General features: G+C 36.8%; 2 protein-coding genes across 2 annotated transcripts; one reads left to right on the top strand and one right to left on the bottom strand.

Moving 5' to 3' along the window:
• Positions 1–458: 458 nt before the first annotated feature.
• Positions 459–7,630, bottom strand: LOC105436903 (SET domain-containing protein 4-like). Its single transcript, XM_011662951.2, has 9 exons — positions 7,436–7,630; positions 5,830–5,931; positions 5,434–5,471; positions 4,653–4,741; positions 3,564–3,999; positions 2,953–3,127; positions 2,074–2,275; positions 1,273–1,393; positions 459–799 (listed from the first exon to the last, which is right to left on the bottom strand). Exons 1-9 carry the CDS (start codon positions 7,536–7,538, stop codon positions 680–682), a joined length of 1,386 nt encoding a protein of 461 aa, XP_011661253.2. The 5' UTR covers positions 7,539–7,630; the 3' UTR covers positions 459–679.
• On the top strand, positions 7,623–23,033 carry LOC764879. The gene is made up of 12 exons (XM_011662946.2): positions 7,623–7,731; positions 8,980–9,131; positions 9,832–9,985; positions 10,491–10,736; positions 11,199–11,309; positions 12,108–12,425; positions 12,736–12,873; positions 15,817–17,128; positions 19,087–19,153; positions 19,968–20,090; positions 21,371–21,476; positions 22,379–23,033. The coding sequence occupies exons 3-12, from the start codon at positions 9,842–9,844 to the stop codon at positions 22,748–22,750; spliced, it is 2,937 nt and encodes a 978-aa protein (XP_011661248.2). The 5' UTR covers positions 7,623–7,731; positions 8,980–9,131; positions 9,832–9,841; the 3' UTR covers positions 22,751–23,033.
• Positions 23,034–24,041: the final 1,008 nt, after the last annotated feature.

The raw sequence follows: 24,041 nt of genomic DNA, 5'->3' as shown, positions 1-24,041 counted from the left end.
ACAATCCTTTCCCCTCTCCACATCATCCCACTGTTCCCACAACTACTGGGCAGTGTCTCATGAAACCGTCATAAGTACAAGTTCACTGACATCCCATTGAAGTGCGTGTATTAAGTTTAACACACGTTTCAATGGGATGTCGGTGAACTTGTACTTATGATGGTTTCATGAAACGCTGCCCAGGGGTCTAACTCTGCTTGTCTATCCCTCAGGATGTGAAGTCTCTTCTGCAGCGTTCAATGATTGCCTGGTCCAAAACAAGCCTTTCTCCTCTTTACCTCATCCCTTAACCCTGGGTATGACTCTGCGTGTCTATCCTTGAGGAACAGATCTAGGTCTCTCGTGCATCACTGAAGGATCACCTTGTCAAAGACGGTTCCTTTCTCCTTCTCACCTCTGCCTCAGAGATACTGAATGAAGATGTGAATTCTCTCCTCCATCACACAAGGATTGCTTGACCAAGACAACCTGTAGCATTGTCTAATATTCTGATTTGTGATTGCCAGGCAGAGGAGTGTTAAGGAATGCCTTAACCTGGACAATCCTTTCTTCTCTTCATCTTCAGCCATTAGGTTCTCACTCCGCCTGTCTTACCCCCAACAATGTAGAACGTTTTCTACATCCTTCAAGTATATCGCACTGTACAAGATCGATCCCTTTCTTCTCCTCACCTTCTCTATCAACCATTGGGATCTAACTCTACTTGTGTGGCCCTGAGGATGTCAAGTCTTTCCTTCCACAGCATTCTCACATTTTCAACATAATCAGTGTTCTCTTCGCAAACTCCATCATCAAGTTTCTGAAAGAAAAAGAAAAAAGAGACAGTTCTAATACTCGAATGGAGAGTTCAATATTGTAAGCAAACTGTAAAAAAAAAACATTCAAGAAGTATATTGTAAATGCATTTATATCAGTTTGTGATAGATTCTACCATCTTACTAAGATACTATGCATTGCCAGTCATTTCATGTTACAGAACATACTTTCTCTTGACGAAGATCCCCCAACAGTAGCTAAATTTTCTAATCTTCATTGGCAAACTTTTTTCTCTCAACTAAAATGGAAAGAAAAAAAATAAATAAATAAAACGAAGGAGAATTCAAAATCATCCCTACTTTAATACATGTAGCTGTACATGCAAAATGCACAACCACAGCTTGAATTTAAAAACAAATACAAAAATAAAGAGATAAAAGTTTATTAAAATAACAAACATTACTTGACAAACAGCAGCAAAGACTATTTAACAATGCCAAAAGTTTGAGAAATTACCTGGAGCATAGAGAGAGTCTGCTCTTGCTCATCAGTGGTGAGCTTATGCAAGGCCATGGAGATCAGATTATTGGTAGCTGGTGAGATGTTATTCTCAGCTATCACCCTCTTCCAAGTCACACTGAGAAAAGATCATGAATAATTCATTAACATATTGAGTATGATGATTGAGATAATATGACTGAGGTCTAAAGAAATTTTGTTTTATATCGATCTGAAATCAATTTGTATTAAAGAGGTTGAGACGTCTGGTCACCTTTTGACAAAAGTTGACAAAAGGAGAGTCAACAGTAAAACAGGCTACAGTAAAATCAATTAATTCAGAGCCCACCAACCCAATTAAGATATTATACCAGTTTATCTGACTCTACATCAATAATTTTGTGTTATCAAATTTTATCCACATGTACATCACAGTGCAATTCCAGAAAAACGTGAATGGTTTGAATGATCTCCGACTCATGACCTAACAAGTCCAATTATCAAGCATTTAATCTCAATGTGATTGCACATGATCATACTCTTGCTAGATTAAAGATGTTCATATAGTAATATATATATATATATATATATATGGGTATATAGTCGTTCGTGAAGTAGGCAACTTGGTAATCACTACATAACACTGAGCCAATGGGTATTACGTTTCCGTGTGTACGTCTGCGTGTTGCCCTCTATATACCAACGCTTGAGCAACTTTAAAGTCCTTGAGTGGTTCTCAAAACATTGATAATCAGAAAGCAAACGCAATTTGGGTAAAGAATGTGTGGTTGGATGGGACCATATTTACTACATACTTACATCTCATTGTACTCCATACAGAGAATTCTAAGTGCTGTTTGAAGATTCCATGAGGGACCTGACATACTACAGGACAAGTCAAGATCTAGATTGGCAGACTTCAATGTATGGGCTTTGAATTCCCACGGGTCATTGACTTCTCTGGTTCTTCGGCAAGGAAGAGGGCTGTCGTGTTGAGATTTTACTGCGTCTACAACAGCTCCTTTAATATAAAGGAATGTAAAAAGGAATATGACATGATGAAAGAATGCATGCAGTAAACATAGGAACAAAGCTTTGAAGTAAAGCAGAAGTGGATTAGCAAGGTCATCAAAGGAAAATAAACAACTTGTATTTATTCCAAAAGAAATTGTTCACAATTAATTTTGATCCTCTTTGTACCACAACTATCAAAATGGTCAGGTTCTTGATTGAAATTTTCACATCATCTTCATAAATGATGAAACATAAGTCTGTTTTTCATTTCTTCCTTTCTTTGTCTAATTCCTCCCACCCACCCTCCCTCCCTCCCTCCCTCCCTCCCTCCCTCCCTCCCTCCCTCCCTCCCTTCCTTCCTTCCTTCCTTCCTTCCTTTTCTTTCTTTCTCTCTTTCTTTTTCTCTCTTTCTTTCTTTCTTTCTTCCTTACAATAAATCATTTGTTCGATCCTTCATTTATTGATTGGTTCTGTAATTTCTATATTTCCAAATAACTCATTCATTAATTTGTGTAGGGCCTACATGTACAGATATTTATGTCTTGAATCATTCATTCCGAAAATGCATTCTTTGTAATTAACCAGGTTGGCCTCATCAGGGGTTAAAACACTGCTTTTTAAGATGGTCCAGCAAAACACCAAAACCACCTCTTTGAAAAAATGTTTATTCTATGAGAGGCTCACCTAGCTCAAAGCTAACGGCATCATGTGGGTTGGATGGGATGACAAAGCCGTACTCTAGGAGAAGATTAACATTGTCATGGGGACCATAATGAATGAAGACTTGGTCATAGGCATGGTAGCTGTCTAGGGTCTTGATCCGATAGCAATTAGATACAGGGTCGAATCCAGCAGTAACCTGGAGAGGAAAACAAAGAAACAATACCTTATCAGTGGATAGCTCTTACATCTTATCTTATTGCTAATCAGTCATTGATTATTGCATCATAATGTGATTATGCATTTCATACTCTACACAGACACTTGCTATCAGAGGTCTGAAAGCAATCAGGAAGAGCACATTTAATTAGGGTAAAAATTGCTTTCTCATTAATAATCTACCATCAGCTAGTCTGACTTACATTATCTTATTCAAGATAATGTTTTCTTTCTCTATATCTCTTTGGTCATTAAAATTGAAACTGTTCATAAATTACTTGCAGAATTCTCTCATTTCAAAAGAGTTCCATAGCCAAATGTTTAAAATTAACCATACTTTCCCACTTTGAATGTAAAATATATACAACAGTTTGTACAGAATTACAATATTAGGTTTCTGCAAAATATCAACAAACCTCAGCTCCTGGGGAATGGTTGAGCAAGTCCAGAAATGGAGCTAGTGCAAAGTCATCGCTTGCTTTAGGATCAAACGCCTCACAGCCACTAGGCTCCATGTAGACAGATCTGGAGTTGATGACAAACCAGGCCCAGACGAAGGAGTCAAAGCTGAAGACACTGCGGTACTGAGCAAAGGCTCTCTCAATGTCTTCAAACAGGCATGAAGCAGTCTCGAATGCAGCCCGAATGTCCTGCAGTTGGTTGATCGCTCTGCTCCGTACAATGGTGGGAAGCACATCGAAATTGGCTTGTTTAGTGGAGCCAAACGCTGGTGTTGTGAAGTCCTTTGGCAGGACATTGATGTATGGATACCAGAAAGAGGATTTGCCCTTTGACCTCTCAGTAATGAGGAAAGCACAAACCACTTGGTACGGTGTTGGTGTCTGCTGCTGCCTGCAAAGTTGGAGAGATTGAATTTGCCATGAAAATTTTGATAATTAAGTTCTTCACAATCAGTAGTAAAATTACCCATTTTGGTTAGCTTTCACTTGCCGTACTACATTAAAATAGTAATAGCGCCATCTATGACAAAGTTCTGAAGAACCTTGCAGCATGGCGAGCAAAAGCATACCAAAACGGGTATTTCTACAAATGATTGTATATTACATGAGCAATCAGATGAACCTCTTTAGTGAATTGCTATGAATGTTTTCTTGGTGATTTCTGGTTTGTTATTATGGCTATTTTTGCCATTGTTTATCTTTAATTAGTGGTATCAAGTAACAAGATTCAATATACAGGACCTACTTTAAATTTAAGAAAGAAAGATAATTTTTACTGAAGGAAACATTCAGTTTAGATTTTATTCTCTTGGGAGAGAGGGAGTGATGAACTGCCTATAGGGGCACTGATATGTTAACTTGGTGGCCAATCTTATAGCAATTATCAGTATCTACTTGTAGAATCTGTGACATAATAAATTACAAGTTTACAGGAGTTCTCATCTCTGCAGTACTAATGTAGATGTAAACAGCACTTTTTCATGCAACACCTACCGTCTGCTGTGACTGACAAAATCGGTAAATATCAACCAAAAAAATCCATACCTCTTTATAATTGGTCCTAATTCAGTGTTCAAGATGTCTTTGGCCGTCACAAGCAGATGACGGGGAATCTCAACTATGGAGTCACCAGGCTATAAGAGGAAACAAGTATAAACAACATTTACACTGCAGCACAAGGTCTGATATGGCCCTCATACATGTATTGCAGTCATACACTGATATGAAACATTAAGAAAAGAACAATCTTTCTTAAAATCTACCTCTTAAGAGCTATAATGTATGAAGTCATCATTTGTTATGGTGTAATTAGAATTCATATTAATATTGCATACCAATGTTTGCTATCTTGTGCAATCTCATGGCAATATTTTGGGAAGAGCATGCAGAGCTACCAAGTATCACGCATTAGGCGTGACATCATGCATTTCGAGGGTCTGAAAATGCTCTTACGCACGTCGCGCGCTAGATTTTGAAAAACGCTATACCTTATACGTGTGTTATACCCTCGCACGCGCGCTTGCACGCTGAATCATGGAAATGTCACGCATTGCCAATCTTTGAACTTGGCGTCTCTGGAGCATGAAACAAGAGAATTTGGAGGGGGTCTACACTGCAGCATGCTGTACAATGTTTCTTTATATCAGCCACTCAAAGAGCTACTACATGTGTGTATGAAGTCATCTTTACTTTTGCTATCCTGTGCAATCTCATGGCAAGATTTGGGGAACAGCATGAAACAAGAGCATTCATAAGGGGTTTATCATTAGAGGTGGACATAGTCTTTTGCTTTCATATTCAAAGACATACATGTTCAACTTCTTACCCTCAAGTTCTTTTTTGTCATCAGGCCTCGTCCGGTATCTGTATAGGTAGGGAGAAATGGTTTGTACATTGGTATTGCTCTCTAGAAGAAGCTTGCAAGGGTAGCACTGGATTAATTTCCGAAATTACACTGTACCTTAATTTTTGAGTAATGATACTGGAGGATCTATCTGAACAAGTTTTACTGACATGCACACCCCCCCCCCCCCTAAATATTAACCTTTTTTGATAACAGAGGCCCAATTTATGTAGATCACATCATATAATCAAATCCTCAAAATGGTAATGTGGAGCCCAGTATTTCTTTGAAGAAGAATAGACCTTATGTAGAAGCGTTAGAACGTAAGGTGATATCTAGTTCAAAACCATCTGAATTATGTGTTACAACTGTGCTTACCAGAAAAGACGGCAGGTTTCAGACAACAACCCTTGCAGTTAAATCCATGTTCTTTCATCCACTTCATCAGTGTTATGTACTGCTCGTCATGGTCGACTGGTACTAATAAAGATGATATAGAAATAAAAGAGGATGGAGAAAGAAGATGACAGAGAAAAGAGATAATGGGGAAATGAGACAGGGAAAGAAGATGGGAAAAGGAGGTGACAGAGAAAAAAGGTGATGGGGAAAGTATATAGTGGAGGAAAAAGATGGGAAAGGCGATAATAGAAAAAAAAAAGAGATGATAGTTAAAGAAGACGTACATGTAGGAGAGAGATGACAATGGAAAAAATGCTTGATGGAAAAAGAAGATGATGGGGAAATAAGATGATAAAAGAAGATGAAAGAAGATGACAGAGAAAGAAGATGACAGAAAGAAGATGGTGGATAAAGATAACCAAGGGAGAAACAAGATGGGGAAAGAAAGAAGATGATGGGGAAAAGATGTGATGGAGATAGAAGATGATTGATAGGGAAAGGAGATGATGGAGGAAAGAGATGATGGATAAAGATTATCAACAGAAAAAGAAGATGGGGGATAGATGACAGAGAAAGAAGATGATGGGAAAAAGATGTGATGGAGAAAGAAGATGGTTGATAGGGAAAGGAGATAATGGAGAAAGATGAAAGAGAAAGAAGATGGGGAAAGAATGTGATGGAGAAAGTAGATGATTGATACAAATGATAGGGAAAGGAGATGATGGATAGGGAAAGGTGATGGAAAAAGAAGAATGGGAAAGGAGATGATGGAGAAAAGAGAGTTATACATATAGGGCCTATAATAATTCTGTGTCAACTTTCATAATTCAATACATAAACGACTATATATTTTTGTACAATGATCTGCCAAGCCTGATTTGGGGTATTTTGACACATTTGGCCATGGCCAGGCAAAGCCTATTCTTGAAGTTAGGAATTTTAATCAATGCCAATCGAAACTGAGAGAACATCAATAGATCTATAGTGTTAGACCTATATTTACGGATTACCGATTATTAATATTACTTAGTCTATCATAATCATAGAATCAACATTTGTTATTTAGTAGGTCCAGCAGATCTGCGCAGAGTCAACTCAGGTCAGACTTAGAAATCTAGAGATAAGATGATAATTAACTTGTTTAATAATCATTATCAATTTCATAGATCTAGATCTAGATGGTTACTGTACGGTATTTCTTGTCCTGTGCAGTTTGTTGTCTTGGTCTTCAACAATGAAGGATGCACTTTTCCCGAAGAAGAAGTGGAGGCACTGATGTTTAGAAAGAGTGACAAGTGCAGTGTCATGATAAATTGACATGTCAATGAAGCGCCTATTAAAGCTGCCATGCGTCCCGGCCCAGCCGAGCTGAGCCTAATTCAGCGGTCAGCTGGGCCAGACGGTCGGCGAGCGTTGACTGTCACGAGTACCCTCTGTCTGCAAATATTCACGTACACGTCGCACACGCTCTCAGCTCACAGCTGATAACAAGTACTTAACAAGTGCTAAGACTAGCTTTTTCACTATCATAAACTTCAAATGTAACTATAGATTTCGAATGAATCTTAAAAAGAGCTTTGCTTACTCGGTTTGTTGAATAATTTGATATTTTTCCTTCGTCGACACTGCCGTCTTGATTCAATCATTGTGCAGAATGTGACGTCATATGTGCTTTCATGAATATTCATTAACTGCCCGCCACGCTTCGAATTTCAAAACAAGGGACGAAGATGAATGTCTTGAAAGATTCCGAAGATGATACCAACGTTCGCAGTGAAGAATTGCCTGTTGTATTCCAATGTCAGAGCTGTAAATCAATTTTGAGTGATTCCTTGGCTTTTCTAATCGCGAATGACGATATGAAAACCATCACCGTGAATCGTGAGTATTAATGCATTGCCCCACGTGCAGACATCTGTGTGACTCAGCTCCGCTGCGCGCTGCATGCTACACTACATCTGCATTGACTTCACATGCACACACCAGCGCCAGCAGAGCCAAAGCTTCAAACTCAAAGCCAAGGCTAGGCATTAAGGCCTAGGCTAAAATTAAGCCTAAGTCACTACGCATTAGCATTGACTCTCTATAGAGTACCGAAGCTCTGACGTCAAAAAATCTATTTTTAGATATTTTTTTCTTCCTTTTCTGAAAGAGCATCAAAATTAAAAAATAATGTCCAAATGAAATGTCGAAAACCAATTGAAAAGGTCTAAAGTTAGAATCTAGATCTACAAAGTTTTGGGAAATTTAGAAAATTGGGTGGATAGTGATTCTTTCCCATTTTGATATATTTGGTTGGCCCTGTGGATGTATTTATAAACACTTACAAATTAGCCCCTGTACACTCGGCACTTGACAAACACAAGGTACGATAATACGCCAACGGCGGACTGTACTATACTGGAAGAAGAAGAAGAAGAAGAAGAAAACACTTCTGCTTTCGAGAAAAATTGAATATAACAATTTACTGGTGCTCCCGGTAAATCTAAATAAATGTTGATTAATTTCAAATAGTGCCTACGGCAGTCTGATGTTGGCTGCAACCATGAAAATCTCAGAATATGTAGTTTTGATATATAATTTCCAAGCGGGAATAGCTTATCGGTCAATTTTAGTCAAGAAGCATTGTGTTATACTTAATATCTTAACCTTGAGAGGGAGCCACAATGCCACATAGACCCTACAGAGTTTTAAATTTACAATTTCAAAACTTTAGACTCGTTTTCAACCGCGACAATGATCACTTAATATTGCAGGATTGCATTCGCTTCCAATATGTTCATTTGAACCAAATTCATGACCCCATACCAAAACTTTGTATTACCTTTAAAGGCATCGTTTAACAATGTTAAATCTGAGATGCATGGCCCTACATGTGCGTGTTCTCAGTGTCTGTCGTATAGTGTAATATTAAAGCTAAAAAAAAATTGCTCTTCAAAATGACCAAGAAGTGCCTCAAAAGTAAAAATCTTTAAAAGTAAAAGACCTAGACTATTTATTTATTCAATTAATCATAATGATTTGTTGGTATATTATATGTCATCATATGTTTTGTTTTTAATTACAGGGTAAATATCATTTCTCATTTATTATATTTTATTTTGCCTACTTAATCCTTGCTAAATGGAGATGATTTACTAGAGTAAAGGAGGGAGTTTTCCGCCACTTCAGCACTTCTCGTTTTCTATATTCGCTACTTCGCTCGTGCTTGAAGAGAAATTCACAGGTACTGCATAGCAATAGCCCCAGGTACCAAAGCTGCAAAGATTTGGTGTTCACACGTAAGTACATCTGCTCCTAATTTTCCTTTAAAACTTGACATATTCTATTGGACGTCGAGTCCAATTTATAGCTTTCTTACGTGTGCAGCTATAAAGACGATAGGAACTTAAATATCTAGACCTCGCTTATTCTTTAATTCATTGTATTTACGGTAAAATCTCTCGTAAACTGGAGCTCTTGGGCTACAGTCCTCTGTCTATTGCAACCATTTTGCAACTGAAGCCTAAATTTGTGTGTGCGAGCTATTGAAATTCCAGCTTGTTACAAGTGGGCAGCAGCTGGAGTTTTCGGCCACGCAACGTAAGATGCCAAATTCGCACAACTGACTCACTGCTAAGACGCAAATTAAGATGAGGAGAGCAAAGACAAATGAGATGGTGTAAAGAAAATTGATTTTTGCTTTAAATAAAAAATAATATGAAATTTGAAACGATAAAAAGAATAAATTATAAATAAATAGTCTAGATCTAGGGTCTAAAATGAAGATGATAATGAGGAAAAAGATGACAGCAGTGATGAAGATGACGATGACAATGAAAAAAGGTGATGATGATAATGAAAGAAGGGATGACATTAGGAAAAAGATTGAAAAGTTCACACAGAAATTTTACTTTGAATACTCTGATAACATACTTTTGTATGCTTTTATCGGACTCTAGATAAAATTAAATTTATCCTCTTCTTCTTTTCTTTTTTTAGAACAAGAGAGATGGCTCCAGTGAGAGGAAGTTACAGACGTGGGTATGACCAGAAGGCTATGGAAAATGCCATACAAAGAGTCAAGTTGGGGGAAGTTTCCACAAGGGAAGCTTCTCGACTCTATAAAGTTCCCAGAGCCACCCTTATGGATAAGGTACATTAGATAAAATAAAGCCATGCAGTTGATTTGATCACTTACCAAAAATATACATTTAAACGAAGATATGCAAAAAGAAACAATTAAGGCGATTTTAAAAAAAAGAATTTATTCTATATACATATACGTCTTTCCTTAGGTTACCATTGGAGTTAAAATAAGAATATCAGAGTGACAGTGCTTGATAGATGATTGTATAAATGGTTTCACTAAAGTTCTTTTCCGTTTGAATTAATCTTCTAATGGTGACTATATGGAGGTGAGCCTTTTTTCCAGAGCTTTGTAGCAGTGTTATATTGATTATATATTATTCTATCACCATGATCAAGCGGAACCTTAAGCGGAGGCAAATTGAAATCAAGACTTGGACAATTGCTGCAGGCCAGCGAGCTGTATGGAGAACAGCTGTAAATTGAAAATGAAGGCAGTCATTGTCGCTTCGCGACAGACGGCTACTACTACCACCACGACTAATGTCTTTTTGTTTATATTTTCTTTTTAGTTGGCCAATAGGGTTCCGCTTAATTGCCGTAGTGGACCAAGCCCTAAGCTTCCTATAGCTGATGAAGCGAATTGCGCTAAACGGGTCATTAGAACAAGAGCGATGGCTCCAGTGAGAGGAAGTTACAGACGTGGGTATGACCAGGAGGTTATGGAAAATGCTGTACAAAGAGTCAAGTTAGGGGAGATTTCCATGAGGGAAGCTTCTCGACTCTATAAAGTTCCCAGAGCCACCCTCATGGATAAGGTACATTAAATTAAATAAAGCCATGCAGTTGATTTGATCGTTTATCCAAAATATTTATTTTTAAATGAAGATATGCAGAAAAAAACAATTAAGGCGATTATCAAAAAAAAAATTGTTCTCTATATACGTCTTTTGTAAGATTGACAATAGAGGTCTCAAATGAATTTTTAATAATATATAATTAATAAACATTATTATCATTATCAATTTTATAGCAATACTGTATATGACGTTTATCCCTAGGTTACGTACCATTGGAGTTAGAATAAGAATATCAGAGTGACATTGCTTGATAGATAATTGTATTAATGGTTTCACTAAATTTCTTCTGTTTTAATTGATCTTCTAATGGTGACAAAATGGAGGGGGCCTTTTGTTCCAGAGCTTTGTAGCAGTGTTATACTGATTATATGTTATTCTACCACCACAGCTAATGTATTTTTGTTTTTATTTTCCTTTTAGTTGGCCAATAGGGTTCCGCTTAATTGCCGTAGTGGACCGAGCCCTAAGCTCCCTTTAGCTGAGAAAGGGAACAGCGCTGAACAAGGGAAAAAAAGAAAAAAAACAATTAAGGTGATTGTCAAAAAAAAAAAAATTCTATATACGTCTTTTGTAAGATTGGCAATAGAGGTCTACGTATGAATTTTAATAATATATAATTAATAAACATTATTATCATTATCAATTTTATTGCAATATTATAAGATGATAACATAGATCCTAATCAAATGATTGGCTGAAAGCGTACACGTGACCAGGCATTTATTTTGCCTAACGGGTAACCGCGCGTAATTTGGGTAATGACCGGTCATTATCAAAATCATGTTAGAAAACATCATTTTATAAAACAAATGAAACATACATCTTATAAAACAAATAATACACATCATTTTGTTTAGGCATTAGTAAATTTACCCACACTTGGTACCTTCTAAACAGTCCAAACGTTAGAGTGTTCCAAGGGTACCTTGTGTGGGTAATTCTTACTAATGCCCTCACTGATGTTTATTATATGTATACTGTATACCTGTATGATGTTTATCCCTAGGTTACTATTGGAGTTAAAATAAGAATATCAGAGTGACAGTGCTTGATAGGTGATTGTATTAATGGTTTCACGAAAGCTGTTCTCTGTTTAAATTGATCTTCTAATGGTGACAATATATATTCATTTAATTGTATTTTGTTTTTGAATGTAATGTTTGTTTGTATAATTACTTGTTTAAATTTATTTGTGAAATATGGAAATAAATTGTAATCAAATCAAATCATATGGAGGGGGCCTTTTGTTCCAGAGCTTTGTAGCTGTATTATATTGATTATATGTTATTCTACCACAACTAATGTCTTTTTGTTTATATTTCTTTTTAGATGGCCAATAGGGTTCCGCTTAATTGCCGTAGTGGACCGAGCCCTAAGCTCCCTATAGCTGAGGAAGCAAATTGCGCTGAACAGGTCATTAGAACAAGAGAGATGGCTCCGAGCCCTGATCTCCCTATAGCTGAGGAAGTGAATTGCGCTGAACAGGTCATTAGAACAGGAGCGATGGCTCCATTGAGAGGAAGTTACAGACGTGGGTATGACCAGGAGGCTATGGTCAATGCTGTACAAAGAGTTTCGTTGGGGGAGATTTCCGTGAGGGAAGCTTCTCGACTCTATAAAGTTCCCAGAGCCACCCTTATGGATAAGGTATATTAGATAAAATAAAGCCATGCTGTTGATTTGATCACTTACCAAAAATATATGTTTAAATGAAGATATGCTAAAAAAAATTAAATTAAGGCGATTATCAAAAAAGAAATTGTTCTATATATATACGTCTTTTGTAAGATCGGCAATAGAGGTAAACGTATGAATTTTAATAACATATAATTAATAAACATTATTATCATTATCAATTTTATAGCAATACTGTAGTATTGTAGCTGTGTAGCTGTATTATATTGATTATATGTTATTCTACCACAACTAATGTCTTTTTGTTTATATTTCTTTTTAGTTGTCCTATAGGGTTCCGCTTAATTGCCGTAGTGGACCACGCCCTTATCTCACTATGGATGAGGAAGCGAACATCGCTGAATGGGTCATTAGGATGGCGAAAATCGGGTACGGACAAACCCTAAGCGATCTCAAACAGGTATAACAACATTTCTTTTAATTGAATAATTGTTAATTTACCCGAGCAATTTACCTCAGTTATTAAACAGCTCTCCCAGCCGGCTCTTTATGAAATTTATTACCCTTCTCCATTCTCTGAGTGCCTGGCTACATTACGAAAAGCTCTCGTTAAAACTATACCCCACCACTATAACACAGGAACCAATGTAAACCGGGTGGGGTATAGCTACCCCAATTTCGTTTCTCTCGTTAAAACTTTGACAGAGCCAATAATACCCCACCACTATAACACATGAACCAATGTAAACCAGGTGGGGTATAGCTACCCCAATTTCGTTTCTCTCGTTAAAACTTTGACAGAGCCAATAATACCCCACCACTATAACACATGAACCAATGTAAACCAGGTGGGGTATAGCTACCCCAATTTCGTTTCTCTCGTTAAAACTTTGACAGAGCCAATAATACCCCACCACTATAACACAGGAACCAATGTAAACCAGGTGGGGTATAGCTACCCCAATTTTGATTCTCTCATTAAAACTTGGACAGAGCCTTGCAGCTCTGAGTGAGAGATGACAGCTGTACTCGTCATCATCTTATGTAATAGTGTAAACTAACTCTTACTGGGGCTCTGCCTGAAACGAAATAAGAAGTAGGAAATATATATTTTACTTGTTTTAAGATTTTTTCATGTCCAAAAGTCACTTATAATTTAGATGAAGACCATAATGAAAGTTCAAACGAAGCAAAATGACCCAGAATTGGCAATAAAACAACAATTTTAATTGTGAAAATTAGCACTCTTTCTCCCTTCCTCTCTCCCTCTATCATGCTTACATGTATCTCTCCCTCCCTCTCTATCACCTCGCCAAGGTCTCGGCAGGGGGATCACATTGTTTAGCGCTAGTGTTTATTTTAGGCTTAGCTCTAGGGTAGTGAAAGTCAAATGGGGGTTTCAATTTTAAACGACAAGTTTTTGTCATGAAAAGGCAGAAGGTCCCATTTTGTTTTTACATTTTTTTTCCTTTTAATGCTGGTGATTTTACTTACTTTACTCTACTTTGGTGTTGAGGCTTGAAGCTTCAGCTTATGTGCCCCTCTTTACTGCATTGGTTTTGTGTTGGTATGGGCAGTATTTCATATGATAGCTGATTTTTTTTTTTTTTTTTTTTTTTTTAAATATATATGTATACCGGTATATACTTTTTAGCAATTTCTAGCAATCACTTCACACAAGGCTTTTCAACATCATTATAAAACTAGAAATTTAATTCGTCATGGGGACGATGTAGGTGGTCTGTTTTCAATTTTATGATCATTGAAAAGTCAAAAAAGAAAAAAAAGTGAAGAAAAAAAATTGTTGGAGACTCCCGGACTCGAACCAGGGACCTTGAGGTCGGAAGTCAAGTGCGTTACCGATATACCAAAACATTTCCCATAGAGATTACACGTAAACGGAAAATAGAATTCACAAATCCCACTTTGTAAGTGAAATATGAGCATGATCCCGGCATCTAATCGAAAAATAAAGGGCACACTTGTGATAGCTTATTCTCTCAGCTACATCATACTCAAAGCTCATTGTAAACGAACATAAAACGACGGAGATATTGCTCGCGAAAAACGAGAATGTAGAATCCCGTTTTGAGAAAAAGTCATGTCCCATAGAGAATGCACGCAAAATGTGAAAAATTGACATGCTTCCTTTAATCGCAAAAATACGCCATGATGCTTTCGTCAAAATGAAAATTTGTGACAACTGCATTTGTAGAGAATTGTCTCAGCTAAAACATATCAAAATTTAGAAGAAAATTGATCAATATTTACAGAGATACAATCAATTTTCCAAAAATCTGCTGACGTCATAATATGCAAATTGAAATTTTGAGTTCGGAGGCCATTATGATGACGTCATGAGTTAATTGAGGGTCAAATGAGACATGAAATCATATCTCCAACTCATACTTTTTGCAACTATGATATATAAAAATTGGAAGTCAATTGACTATGTGAAGAGCTATTTCGATTTTTAAAATGGCATGTATTTGATCAAATTTGCATTATATTTCCCATAGCAGCACGTGCGGATTTTGAACTTTGACGCGCGCTCACGGCCTTATGAAAGGTCAAGAGTAACTGAAATTATTGTAAATTGTCATTTACGGTAAGAGGAATCTAAATCATGTAAAAAAATTGAATTTGACCTCTTCCGCGTGCCGTGAGCGCGCGCAACGCGTGCGGGGACACGTACGGACGGAAAATTTTGAAATGCTTAAAATGACCTGATTCGTACTCTCGTTTAATAGTTAAGTGATTTTTAGCATTTTAAAATTTTGACGCACGCGTACGTGCGCGTCATGACCTTTATGTGACCTTTGATGACATGACTTGTTGACCCTTGACCTGAAGTATATATGATATTAATATGAATGACCTTTGATAATGCATCATGAAGATATGATGGATAATGTGATTCCACAAAATGGCGCCTGGATGACGTCACGATGACTTGATGACCTTGAAAATGTTTCTGTCACGTCTCATGACAATGACCTATCACTGTGTCAAAATTGAAAGAAATTAACACAACCAATCATGAGTTATCCTATGAACAAAAAAGTGTAGGAAATAAATAAAAATAAATAATAATAAATAATAAAGAAAGAAAATTCTGACGAAAACAATAGGTGATCTGTTTTCAACAGACCACCTAATGAAATAAGTAGAAAAAATAGCTTCCTTTACCATGAATTAATGTGGCGTCCAAAGAGTGAATAGACTAGTCCAATCTGATTACTCCTTCTTACTCTTAAAAGAGGATTAGACTGTAATATATTACCTGAAACATTAAGTGACTCAGCAATTCTCTTAAATAATACCCTGACCGAATAACAATTATGTAAGAAAGAGTATTTTACCTTGTTATCCTTCATTTCCCTATTTTTTCCCCTCTTTTCAGACAGTGAAAAAGATCCTAGATGATGACGGGAGACCCACGCCCTTCAAGGATAATCTTCCAGGGAAGAAATGGATGAAAGAATTCCAGCATCGCCATCCAGAGCTGGTGATGAGAACCCCCCAACTGCTGGGAAAAGAGAGAGCTGTGCTGTCGGTCGAGGTAATCTCAAGATGGTACAACCAACTTGAGGACTTTCTGACCTGTGAAAATGCTGCCAGCATTCTGACGGAGCCGGGAAGAATGTTTAATTGCGACGAGTCCCGTTTTGTTTTGGGTGAGGGGAGAAATCAGAACATCCTTGCGAAGAAAGGTGAGCATGATGTAACCTCAGTTGGCAACAGCGACAAGAGGCAAATAACAGTCCTTGCCAACATGTCATCAGATGGCACCTACCTTCCCCCCTTGATCGTATTCCCCGGTGTTAGACTCAGCCCAGTGGTCGCTGAAGGAGCCCCCGAAGGCTCATACATAGGAGGCTCCCCCATTGGCCGGATGAACAGCGAGGTTTTCTTTTGCTATATCTCCAATTGTTTTATACCATTCGTCAAACAGAAGGGGGTTAATTTCCCAGTTCTACTTCTTGTCGACGGTGACAGGAGTCATCTGTCTTTCGAGTTGAATGAACTCTGCAAGGTAAACAAGGTAATACTTTACTGTTTGCCACCAAATGCTTCTCACATGATTCAGCCTTGCAGTTTGAGTCTCTTCTCGTCACTGAAGGAGAAGTGGGCGGCCACTGAGAGCAAGTACAGGATGGAGAATGAGGGTGCTCCTGTCAGCAAAGTTATGTTTGCGCGAGAGTTTGCCAAGGCATGGACGGAGATAACCTGCGACCCCATGGTTGCACGGAATGGATTCCGTGCAGCTGGGTTATTTCCCTTCACAAAGACATGCATGGGGGACAAACTTCTACCAGCGACAGTCTTTGTCAGGACTCCAGCAACACAAGATAAGCCTGCGAAAGCTGCCGAGGGGCAAGCGCCAGATGCACCACCTGCACCACCTGCTCAGCCAGATGCGCCACCTGATACATCAACAGATGCAGGGGGAAAGTCCTTTGTCAGCCCTTCCCTCAAACACCATCTCCGCTTCCGTCCTATCACCGTCCCTCCAAAGAAGCGGGAAACGTTGAAAACAAAGAGGCAGAAGAAAGAAGAAGAAGAAAAGAACAAGATCAAAAGAAAAGAAGAAAGAAAAACAAAAACAACAGAGAAGGAAGAAGCGAAAAAGAAGAAGAAGAAGAAGAAGACAGTTCGTAGTGCCGACAGAGAGGAAGCAATAGACGAGGTCTACACATGTGGAGATTGCGGAGGTGAATACTTTAATGAAGATGATGATGACTGGGTCGAGTGTGACGCCTGCCATCAACGGTATCATGTCGTCTTTACTGCTCTTGCCAATCTGACAAATGCAGAAATCACTAAGATCCATTTTAGATGTTACAACTGTTGAAGATGAAGAGTTTAAATGCAAGAACAGATTAACGCAATTTTTTAACAACAAAAATAAATAAAATTCATAATAGAGTCTAGTTCTTTTTTTAATGATAGGGCCTATAATGCTCATTTATGAAATATGTGAGCTTCTTCACTAAAGGTACTATGTCCCATTTGCAGGCCCCAAAAAATGAAAAGGTTAAATTCCAATGGCATTTGAAAGATATTACTAATTTAGAACTTGAAGGTATATAGTAGAAGTTATGGTTAAAATTACACACAATTTCTCATTATTGTTTTTCATTTTCTTGACCTTTAAGTGCAAATATCTACATTTAAATTTGACGAAAATGGATATCTCTGTTTTGGCATTCAAACTCTCCAGATATAAATGAGTTTAACTTTTAGTCTTTTTATTTAATTTCTTTATGTTTCATGAAAATTTGTATTTGCAAGAGTAGTACAGACAACATGATACCATTGATCGCAATGTACAGTGTACATGTAGTACTTGTATTCATTTATTTCAAATCGCCAATATGAGCTTCTTCACTGAAGGTACTATGTCCCATTTGCAGGCCCCAAAAAATGAAAAGGTTAAATTCCAATGGCATTTGAAAGATATTACTAATTTAGAACTTCCCTTAAAAAAAGGGGGGGGCTTGAAAATGTCTTTAAGTGGAAAAAAAAACGACTATTAGTTGTCGAATCGACTTAAGTCATAGGTAATAGTCTGATTTTCAACTATTGTACCGAATGGTTGTTTAATCAGATTAATTTTGGCCATTACAAGAAGTGGGTTATTGATGTAGACAAATGCTCATGTACCCTTTACAGCTCATTTTATGTACATGTATGTTATTACCAAAGAAGAATAAAAGCCAGTCAGTCACTCAATAGTGTCTGACAGTGAAGTCTAGCAAGTAAAAGGGTTTCCTTGCATAATTTGATTATTAGGACACTGCTAACGTTTAAATTTCACAGATAGGACATACATGTACATGACATATTTATAATTCCTGCAAAGTTCTACAGAATTTGATGTTGGCTGCAAAAGGAACATAGTATCTTTAAAGGTAAAGACCAGTATTGGAAACGCCCCAATTTCGAAAAAAAGAAATGGAAGCTCTTATTACCAATCATGTGAAAGAATATGTTTTGACTAATACATGATGATTAAAATTTTGCCTGGAAACCGCCTACTGCTTGATATATTTGGTAAATTAGTTTATCTACATGGTCTGTGAGAGATAAACGCATGTGTCGCGCACGTGTGCGTATAGTCCCATATACATCTTTCTGTGTACAGTGCTCGTAACTTTACGAAGACTGGGCCAAATTTCTTATCATTTTGATGATTCCAGAACCTTGCAGTACACACCAATACTTATATGCTAGATGATCAACCTTTTCTGATCGATTCCACAACGTTTCTTTCACAATGCAATCGCATGACCATAACTGGTCTTTACCTTTAAGATGAAATTTATTTATTAAATAACTTGATTCCATTTGTTACTTACCTATCTTTAATGATATACTTACAGGAGGAGGAATGTCTATTTTTAATTCTGTAATTGAATAAACAAAATTATGTCATGAATGAGGAAATCAAATTTATCCTATTCATTTCAAGATTGATTTTGATTTTCATGAAATCATTTGTTTGTGTTTTTTGACAGAATTACTGTAATCTTTAAGAAATGAGGAGAATGACACTTAGTGTTCCATGAAACTATGTTTTAAGTGAAACTAGGTTTCAATAGCATGACTTTATGATTTTATGAATATATTATTGGAGGCATTAGGACTATTTTTTTTCTTTTTCCTCCAGGAGTAAACTCTTCTGCTGAGATATCAGCAAAACTTATCACATCAACGCATGGTGTAGACCAAGGAAGGTGAGCAAGGTTCTACCGTATTTAATTTAACATTTTTAAAGTTTGTTATAAAATGGTTGGATTGGTGTGCATCTAGTAACACAAAAATGGGGGGGGGAATAGTTATTAAGAAAAACAAATATATAATTACTCATTTGTCATCTGGAAATATGTGCAATTGATCATGTATACAGCAGGCCTGATAATTACCATACATGATTTAAATCTGTTTCCTGATTTTATTTTATTTTTTTCCTAATTTTTATATATTTTATTTTTCTTCCCGATTTTCTTACTCAAAAGGGGGGAATGTTGTTAGATGCCATTTTTTCCCCCCAAATCCTTTTTCTTTTTTTAAATCAATGGGGGGCGTGGATGAAGGGGGGGGGGGAAACTTTTTTTTTTTTTTTTTTTTAGTGCTCACTATCAGCCCTGAAACAGGTGAAAAGAGAAAACAAGTTCAAATTTTTGAGCACTGAATTCTGTAGTCCTATTGGCTAAATAAAGGGACTATCCTCTCTGATCCTTGAGGTAGAAATTAGATAAGAGCTATGATACCATAGAGTACTGAAGCTGTGACATAAAAATCTATTTTTAGAATTTCTCAATTTTTTCTTCATTTTCCAAAAGAGGATCAAAAATATTGTCCGAAGGTCGAAAACCAATTGAATATGTTAAGTATTGGCTGAGATACCATCTGAATAGATATATGTCCTATGGGAACTTAGTGTAATAGTGCTCTGGTTCTTAAATGAAGAAAAAATTGAGAAATTCTGAAAAAATAGATTTTAGATGACATCACATTTCACCACTCCATTGTCTTCATTTCTTTCAGTACGTACAGCCCAGTTGAATGCCACGACTGCCATGCTATGGTGGGCAAGGTCTACAGAACTACGCCAAGGCTTCTGGATGATCTTAGAGACAACTACACCTTAGATGCAAACAAACTTTCAATGTAAGTTATTGATGTGTGTAAAGGTTCTGAAATATAAGTTTTGTGTTGCATACTACCTCTAGTCTTAAAGATAAAGTTGAGTTCTGGTCATGCAATTGCTTTGTGAAAGAAACAGTGTGGAATCGATCAGAAAAGGTTGATCATCATCATTGGTGTTTACTGCAAGATTCTGGAATCATCTAAATGATAAGAATTTTGGCCCAGTCTCGGTAAAGTTACAATCACTGTTCACAGAAATATGTATACGGGACTACACAAACATGTGACATCAAAATCCGTCCCGATGTTTATGCTGTTACATGCCATATTTATGATTTTAAGACATTTGAAGAGCCATGCTTTTCAGGGAACATTTTCAATCTGATGTTTTTCCACACTTGCATTATAACAATGATAACGCACACAAATTATTTTCCACCTTTTCCTGGAACTCAACTTCCTCTTTAAGTTGTTCAACATATTATTCATCTGAGCAAACTCACTTACGAACAGGCTTTTAGCAAGGATTTCAAATTGGCTGTCCAAATGTAAAAGTAGGGTGTTCAAAAAATGTTGTTTTTCATTAAAAAGTGTTGATAAAAGAAAAAATGTGGGGCGTCTTCTACAATAAATGGGCATCTTTTTGATGTGCAGCCACCATTTAGTTTGAATTAATACAATATTTATTGTTAAGGGCCTCGCTTATAAAGAGTTACGATTGATCCAAATCAATTGCAAGTTTGCAGTGTCCTATCTCTTATGTACATAGTTGCGATTGATATCAATCGCAAATAAGTTGTGATTGATATCAACTCTTTATAAGACGGGCCCAGAACAGTTTGCTGATTGATTGTGGGTGAAATGATGTTGAGAGTATTCTAAAGCAATTAAGATGCTGCCCTGTACTTGTAATAACCCTTGTTAAGTCTTTGTTCTACTGGCTTAGTCCAGAATGCCAGCTTTCAGGCTTATGCTTAATCTTACTAATATTGACCCGAAAGTTCACGAAAGCTTTGTGCACAAGAAAATTTCTGGTTTCACAGTAACCCTGCAGTTGGCACGAATACATCTGCTCAGACAGTATTTTATCCCTATTTTCCTGATTTTTCCCTTATTTTCTCTATTTTTCCCTATTTTCTTCCAATGTTCTTCCAATTTTCTTCCAATTTTCCTACTCAAAAGGGGGGAATGCTGTTTGATGCCATTTTTCCCCCAAAAAAAAATGTTTTTCTTTTAGTGCTCACTATCATCCCTGAGTATGGCTGTGTAGCCTCAAAGTAACACTTTTGCTGTTTTTGCAGCTATCAAATTGGATCCGCCACTACCACCGTATCCCCAGCAGACGATGCTGCAAGTTCTCTCCTAAACATGACCGATCTAAAGACTCTAAAGGAAACAATGCTGAAGGTAGGTGCAAAAAAAGAGATTATGACCTTGATATTCAAGAAGATACACTATGACATTATGACCTTGACATTATGACCTTGATATTCAAGAAGATACACTATGAATATGACGGACAAAGAAAGCGGACAAAATATACAGTTCCTCATTCTACCCTCAACAATTGCTATTATGTCAAAATCTGTAGAACAGGTGTCACATGCATATTCACCTGTTTTACACATTTTTACATAACAGTAGAGAAGGGATTCTCCTTTGTCTACCATATCAATTGTTGAGGGTAGAATGAGGAACTGTATATTTTGTCCGCTTTCTTTGTCCGTCATGTTCATAGTGATATCTTTGAGAATTACAGTTTCTATTGGACAGCTTTAGTAGAAAGAAAAGAACTGGTATGGGCATGGAAAAAAATCAGTAGTCAGTTGGTTATAATGCTTGAAAAAGCATGTAATTTTTTTCTAAACAACAAACAAACAATAAAAAAACATTGCTATATGTTTTCTGACTGCAATTCACAATGCCTTATTTGTACAAATGCTAATTCCCTACACCTGTATAAACTGTTTTGTGAGACATTTAATAATAATAATAATATTTAGCTTTTGTATAGTGCTTAATACAAATGTCTCTAAGCGCTTTACAAATATACTATTACCCCGGTCATTGGATTCAGTGCTTGCCCGCACACATTGTGTGCACAAGCTACAATTTTCAATGTATACTGTTTTTGTTCATTGTGTTGTTAAACTTTTTTAATCAATATGTATGATCTATAATAACCCCCAAGGAGCTCATACTGTAGTTTTATTTTTGATTAGGTTAGTAAAAGTAAATCATAGCAAAATAAATACACAGAGCTATAATACTTTTAAATCGAATTGCCTTTATTGAAATTGTTCTCACAGCTGCAGGTTTTAATGTGCACTATGCATCAGAGGATAGCAAACATCGAGCAATCTCTCGAGATTGAGGAAATCGACCCAGTCGGACCAACCCAAGACTTCATACCGCAGGTTCTCAGTCCAATTTCCAAACAGAAGCAAAGCAACGGCAACAAGGACATGGGCAGAGTTTCCCAAAATACCAGCATGCAGTTGGGATCAAACATTTCATCGTCAGCAAATAGTGATGGTAGTGGACCCAAGGAAAATGTTCCAAGCAAGAAGAAGAAGTCAAAAAGACGAGGTGTTGACAGTCGTGAAAGTATTTCTCTTGAAGAAAGGGTGAAGAAAAGGGAGAGGAGCACAAAAAGACTAAAGAAATCTGGAAATGATTGAATGCTGACAAAGGATGTACATGTATTAATATGTCCTGGAATATCCAGTATGGTTTTACTGTAGGTGATTCAATGCCTACATTCTTGGTCATTTACATAGAAGTCTTTTTGATTCAGCGCATGAATTAGAAAGATTGTGAAGAGGTAGTGTCATTTGTAATGAATGGATATAACAATGATAGTTCCATAAACAGAGATGCCAACCGGTACGATTACATCGTAATTAGTATGATAATAAGAGTGAAATACGATTTTTTTTTTTTTTTAATATTTTTTTTAAACCCATAAAAACAGCGGAATCGCATAGAAACCTGTACGAGTAAACCCCAACAAAAACTTTGCTTTACAATTTTCTCATTAAATTTTAATGAGAGAGAAAACATTTTTCTGAATTTTTACTGGCCCGGGGCCGACAGGCCAGTGGTAGTGTCGAGTTTTCGTGAAAATCTGATTTTTCTCTCCAAAATCTGATATTTTAGGATACTCAAATCTGTTTTTTGTGTCAAGAGGTTGGCATCCGTCTCTGCATAAATATTAATACTTGCCCTACCATATTGAAGTATCCTTGTACTGTATACTTAGGAAATATCTATAGTTTCCCACATTTGACCAAATATTAGAGTTGAAACCGGACTCTTGAGCTTAGTTTTCATTGATCAAACACAAATAAACAAAGAAGATTGCTATGGTTTTCCCCTTTTAATACATATTTCTCCGTTGGAAATCCCAGGTCTTCTATATTTTTAGATATATTAATGTGGATAGAACATACTTTGTGAATTTAGAGTCGTAAGCAATTGCTTGACATGTATTTTAAGTCTTCCATAGTGCATTTTTATGGGTTCTAGTTTATTCTCTTTAAAGAGATAGTTGAGTTCTTTTTTCAGACCGCAAATGCCTTCAAGGTGCATGGTTATTGCTCTTATTCTTATCTATGACATTTATAGTGCCCTTTTACAACCTAAAATTACCATGAAGGTAATTTTAGACCCCAAAATGTGTGAAATTTAGCCAATATGATCATACCAATTCAGCTCCACTTTAAAAAAAACATGGTGACCGTTAATTAATTATTTAATTAAAAATAACAATACATGAGCCGGCTAATTGTGGGATATATAAGCAACACGAAAATGCCAACATAAAGCCAACATCGGCATTGACTGGAATACGACGTAAAAGGCGTTATTTCGTGTTTATTAAACTTTTTTTTTTTCAAATTTTTGAAAATCTAATATTTGTGGTGGTACACAAGTTTTAGAAATCGTTATATTTCAGCCGTCTCGGAACCG

The sequence above is a fragment of the Strongylocentrotus purpuratus genome, unplaced genomic scaffold, assembly GCF_000002235.5.
Source record: "Strongylocentrotus purpuratus isolate Spur 01 unplaced genomic scaffold, Spur_5.0 spur5_scaffold_21, whole genome shotgun sequence".
In the NCBI taxonomy this organism is placed as follows: Eukaryota; Metazoa; Echinodermata; class Echinoidea; order Camarodonta; family Strongylocentrotidae; genus Strongylocentrotus; species Strongylocentrotus purpuratus.
Note: the sequence above shows the minus strand (reverse complement) of the source record. Positions and strands in the feature narration are given on the sequence as shown.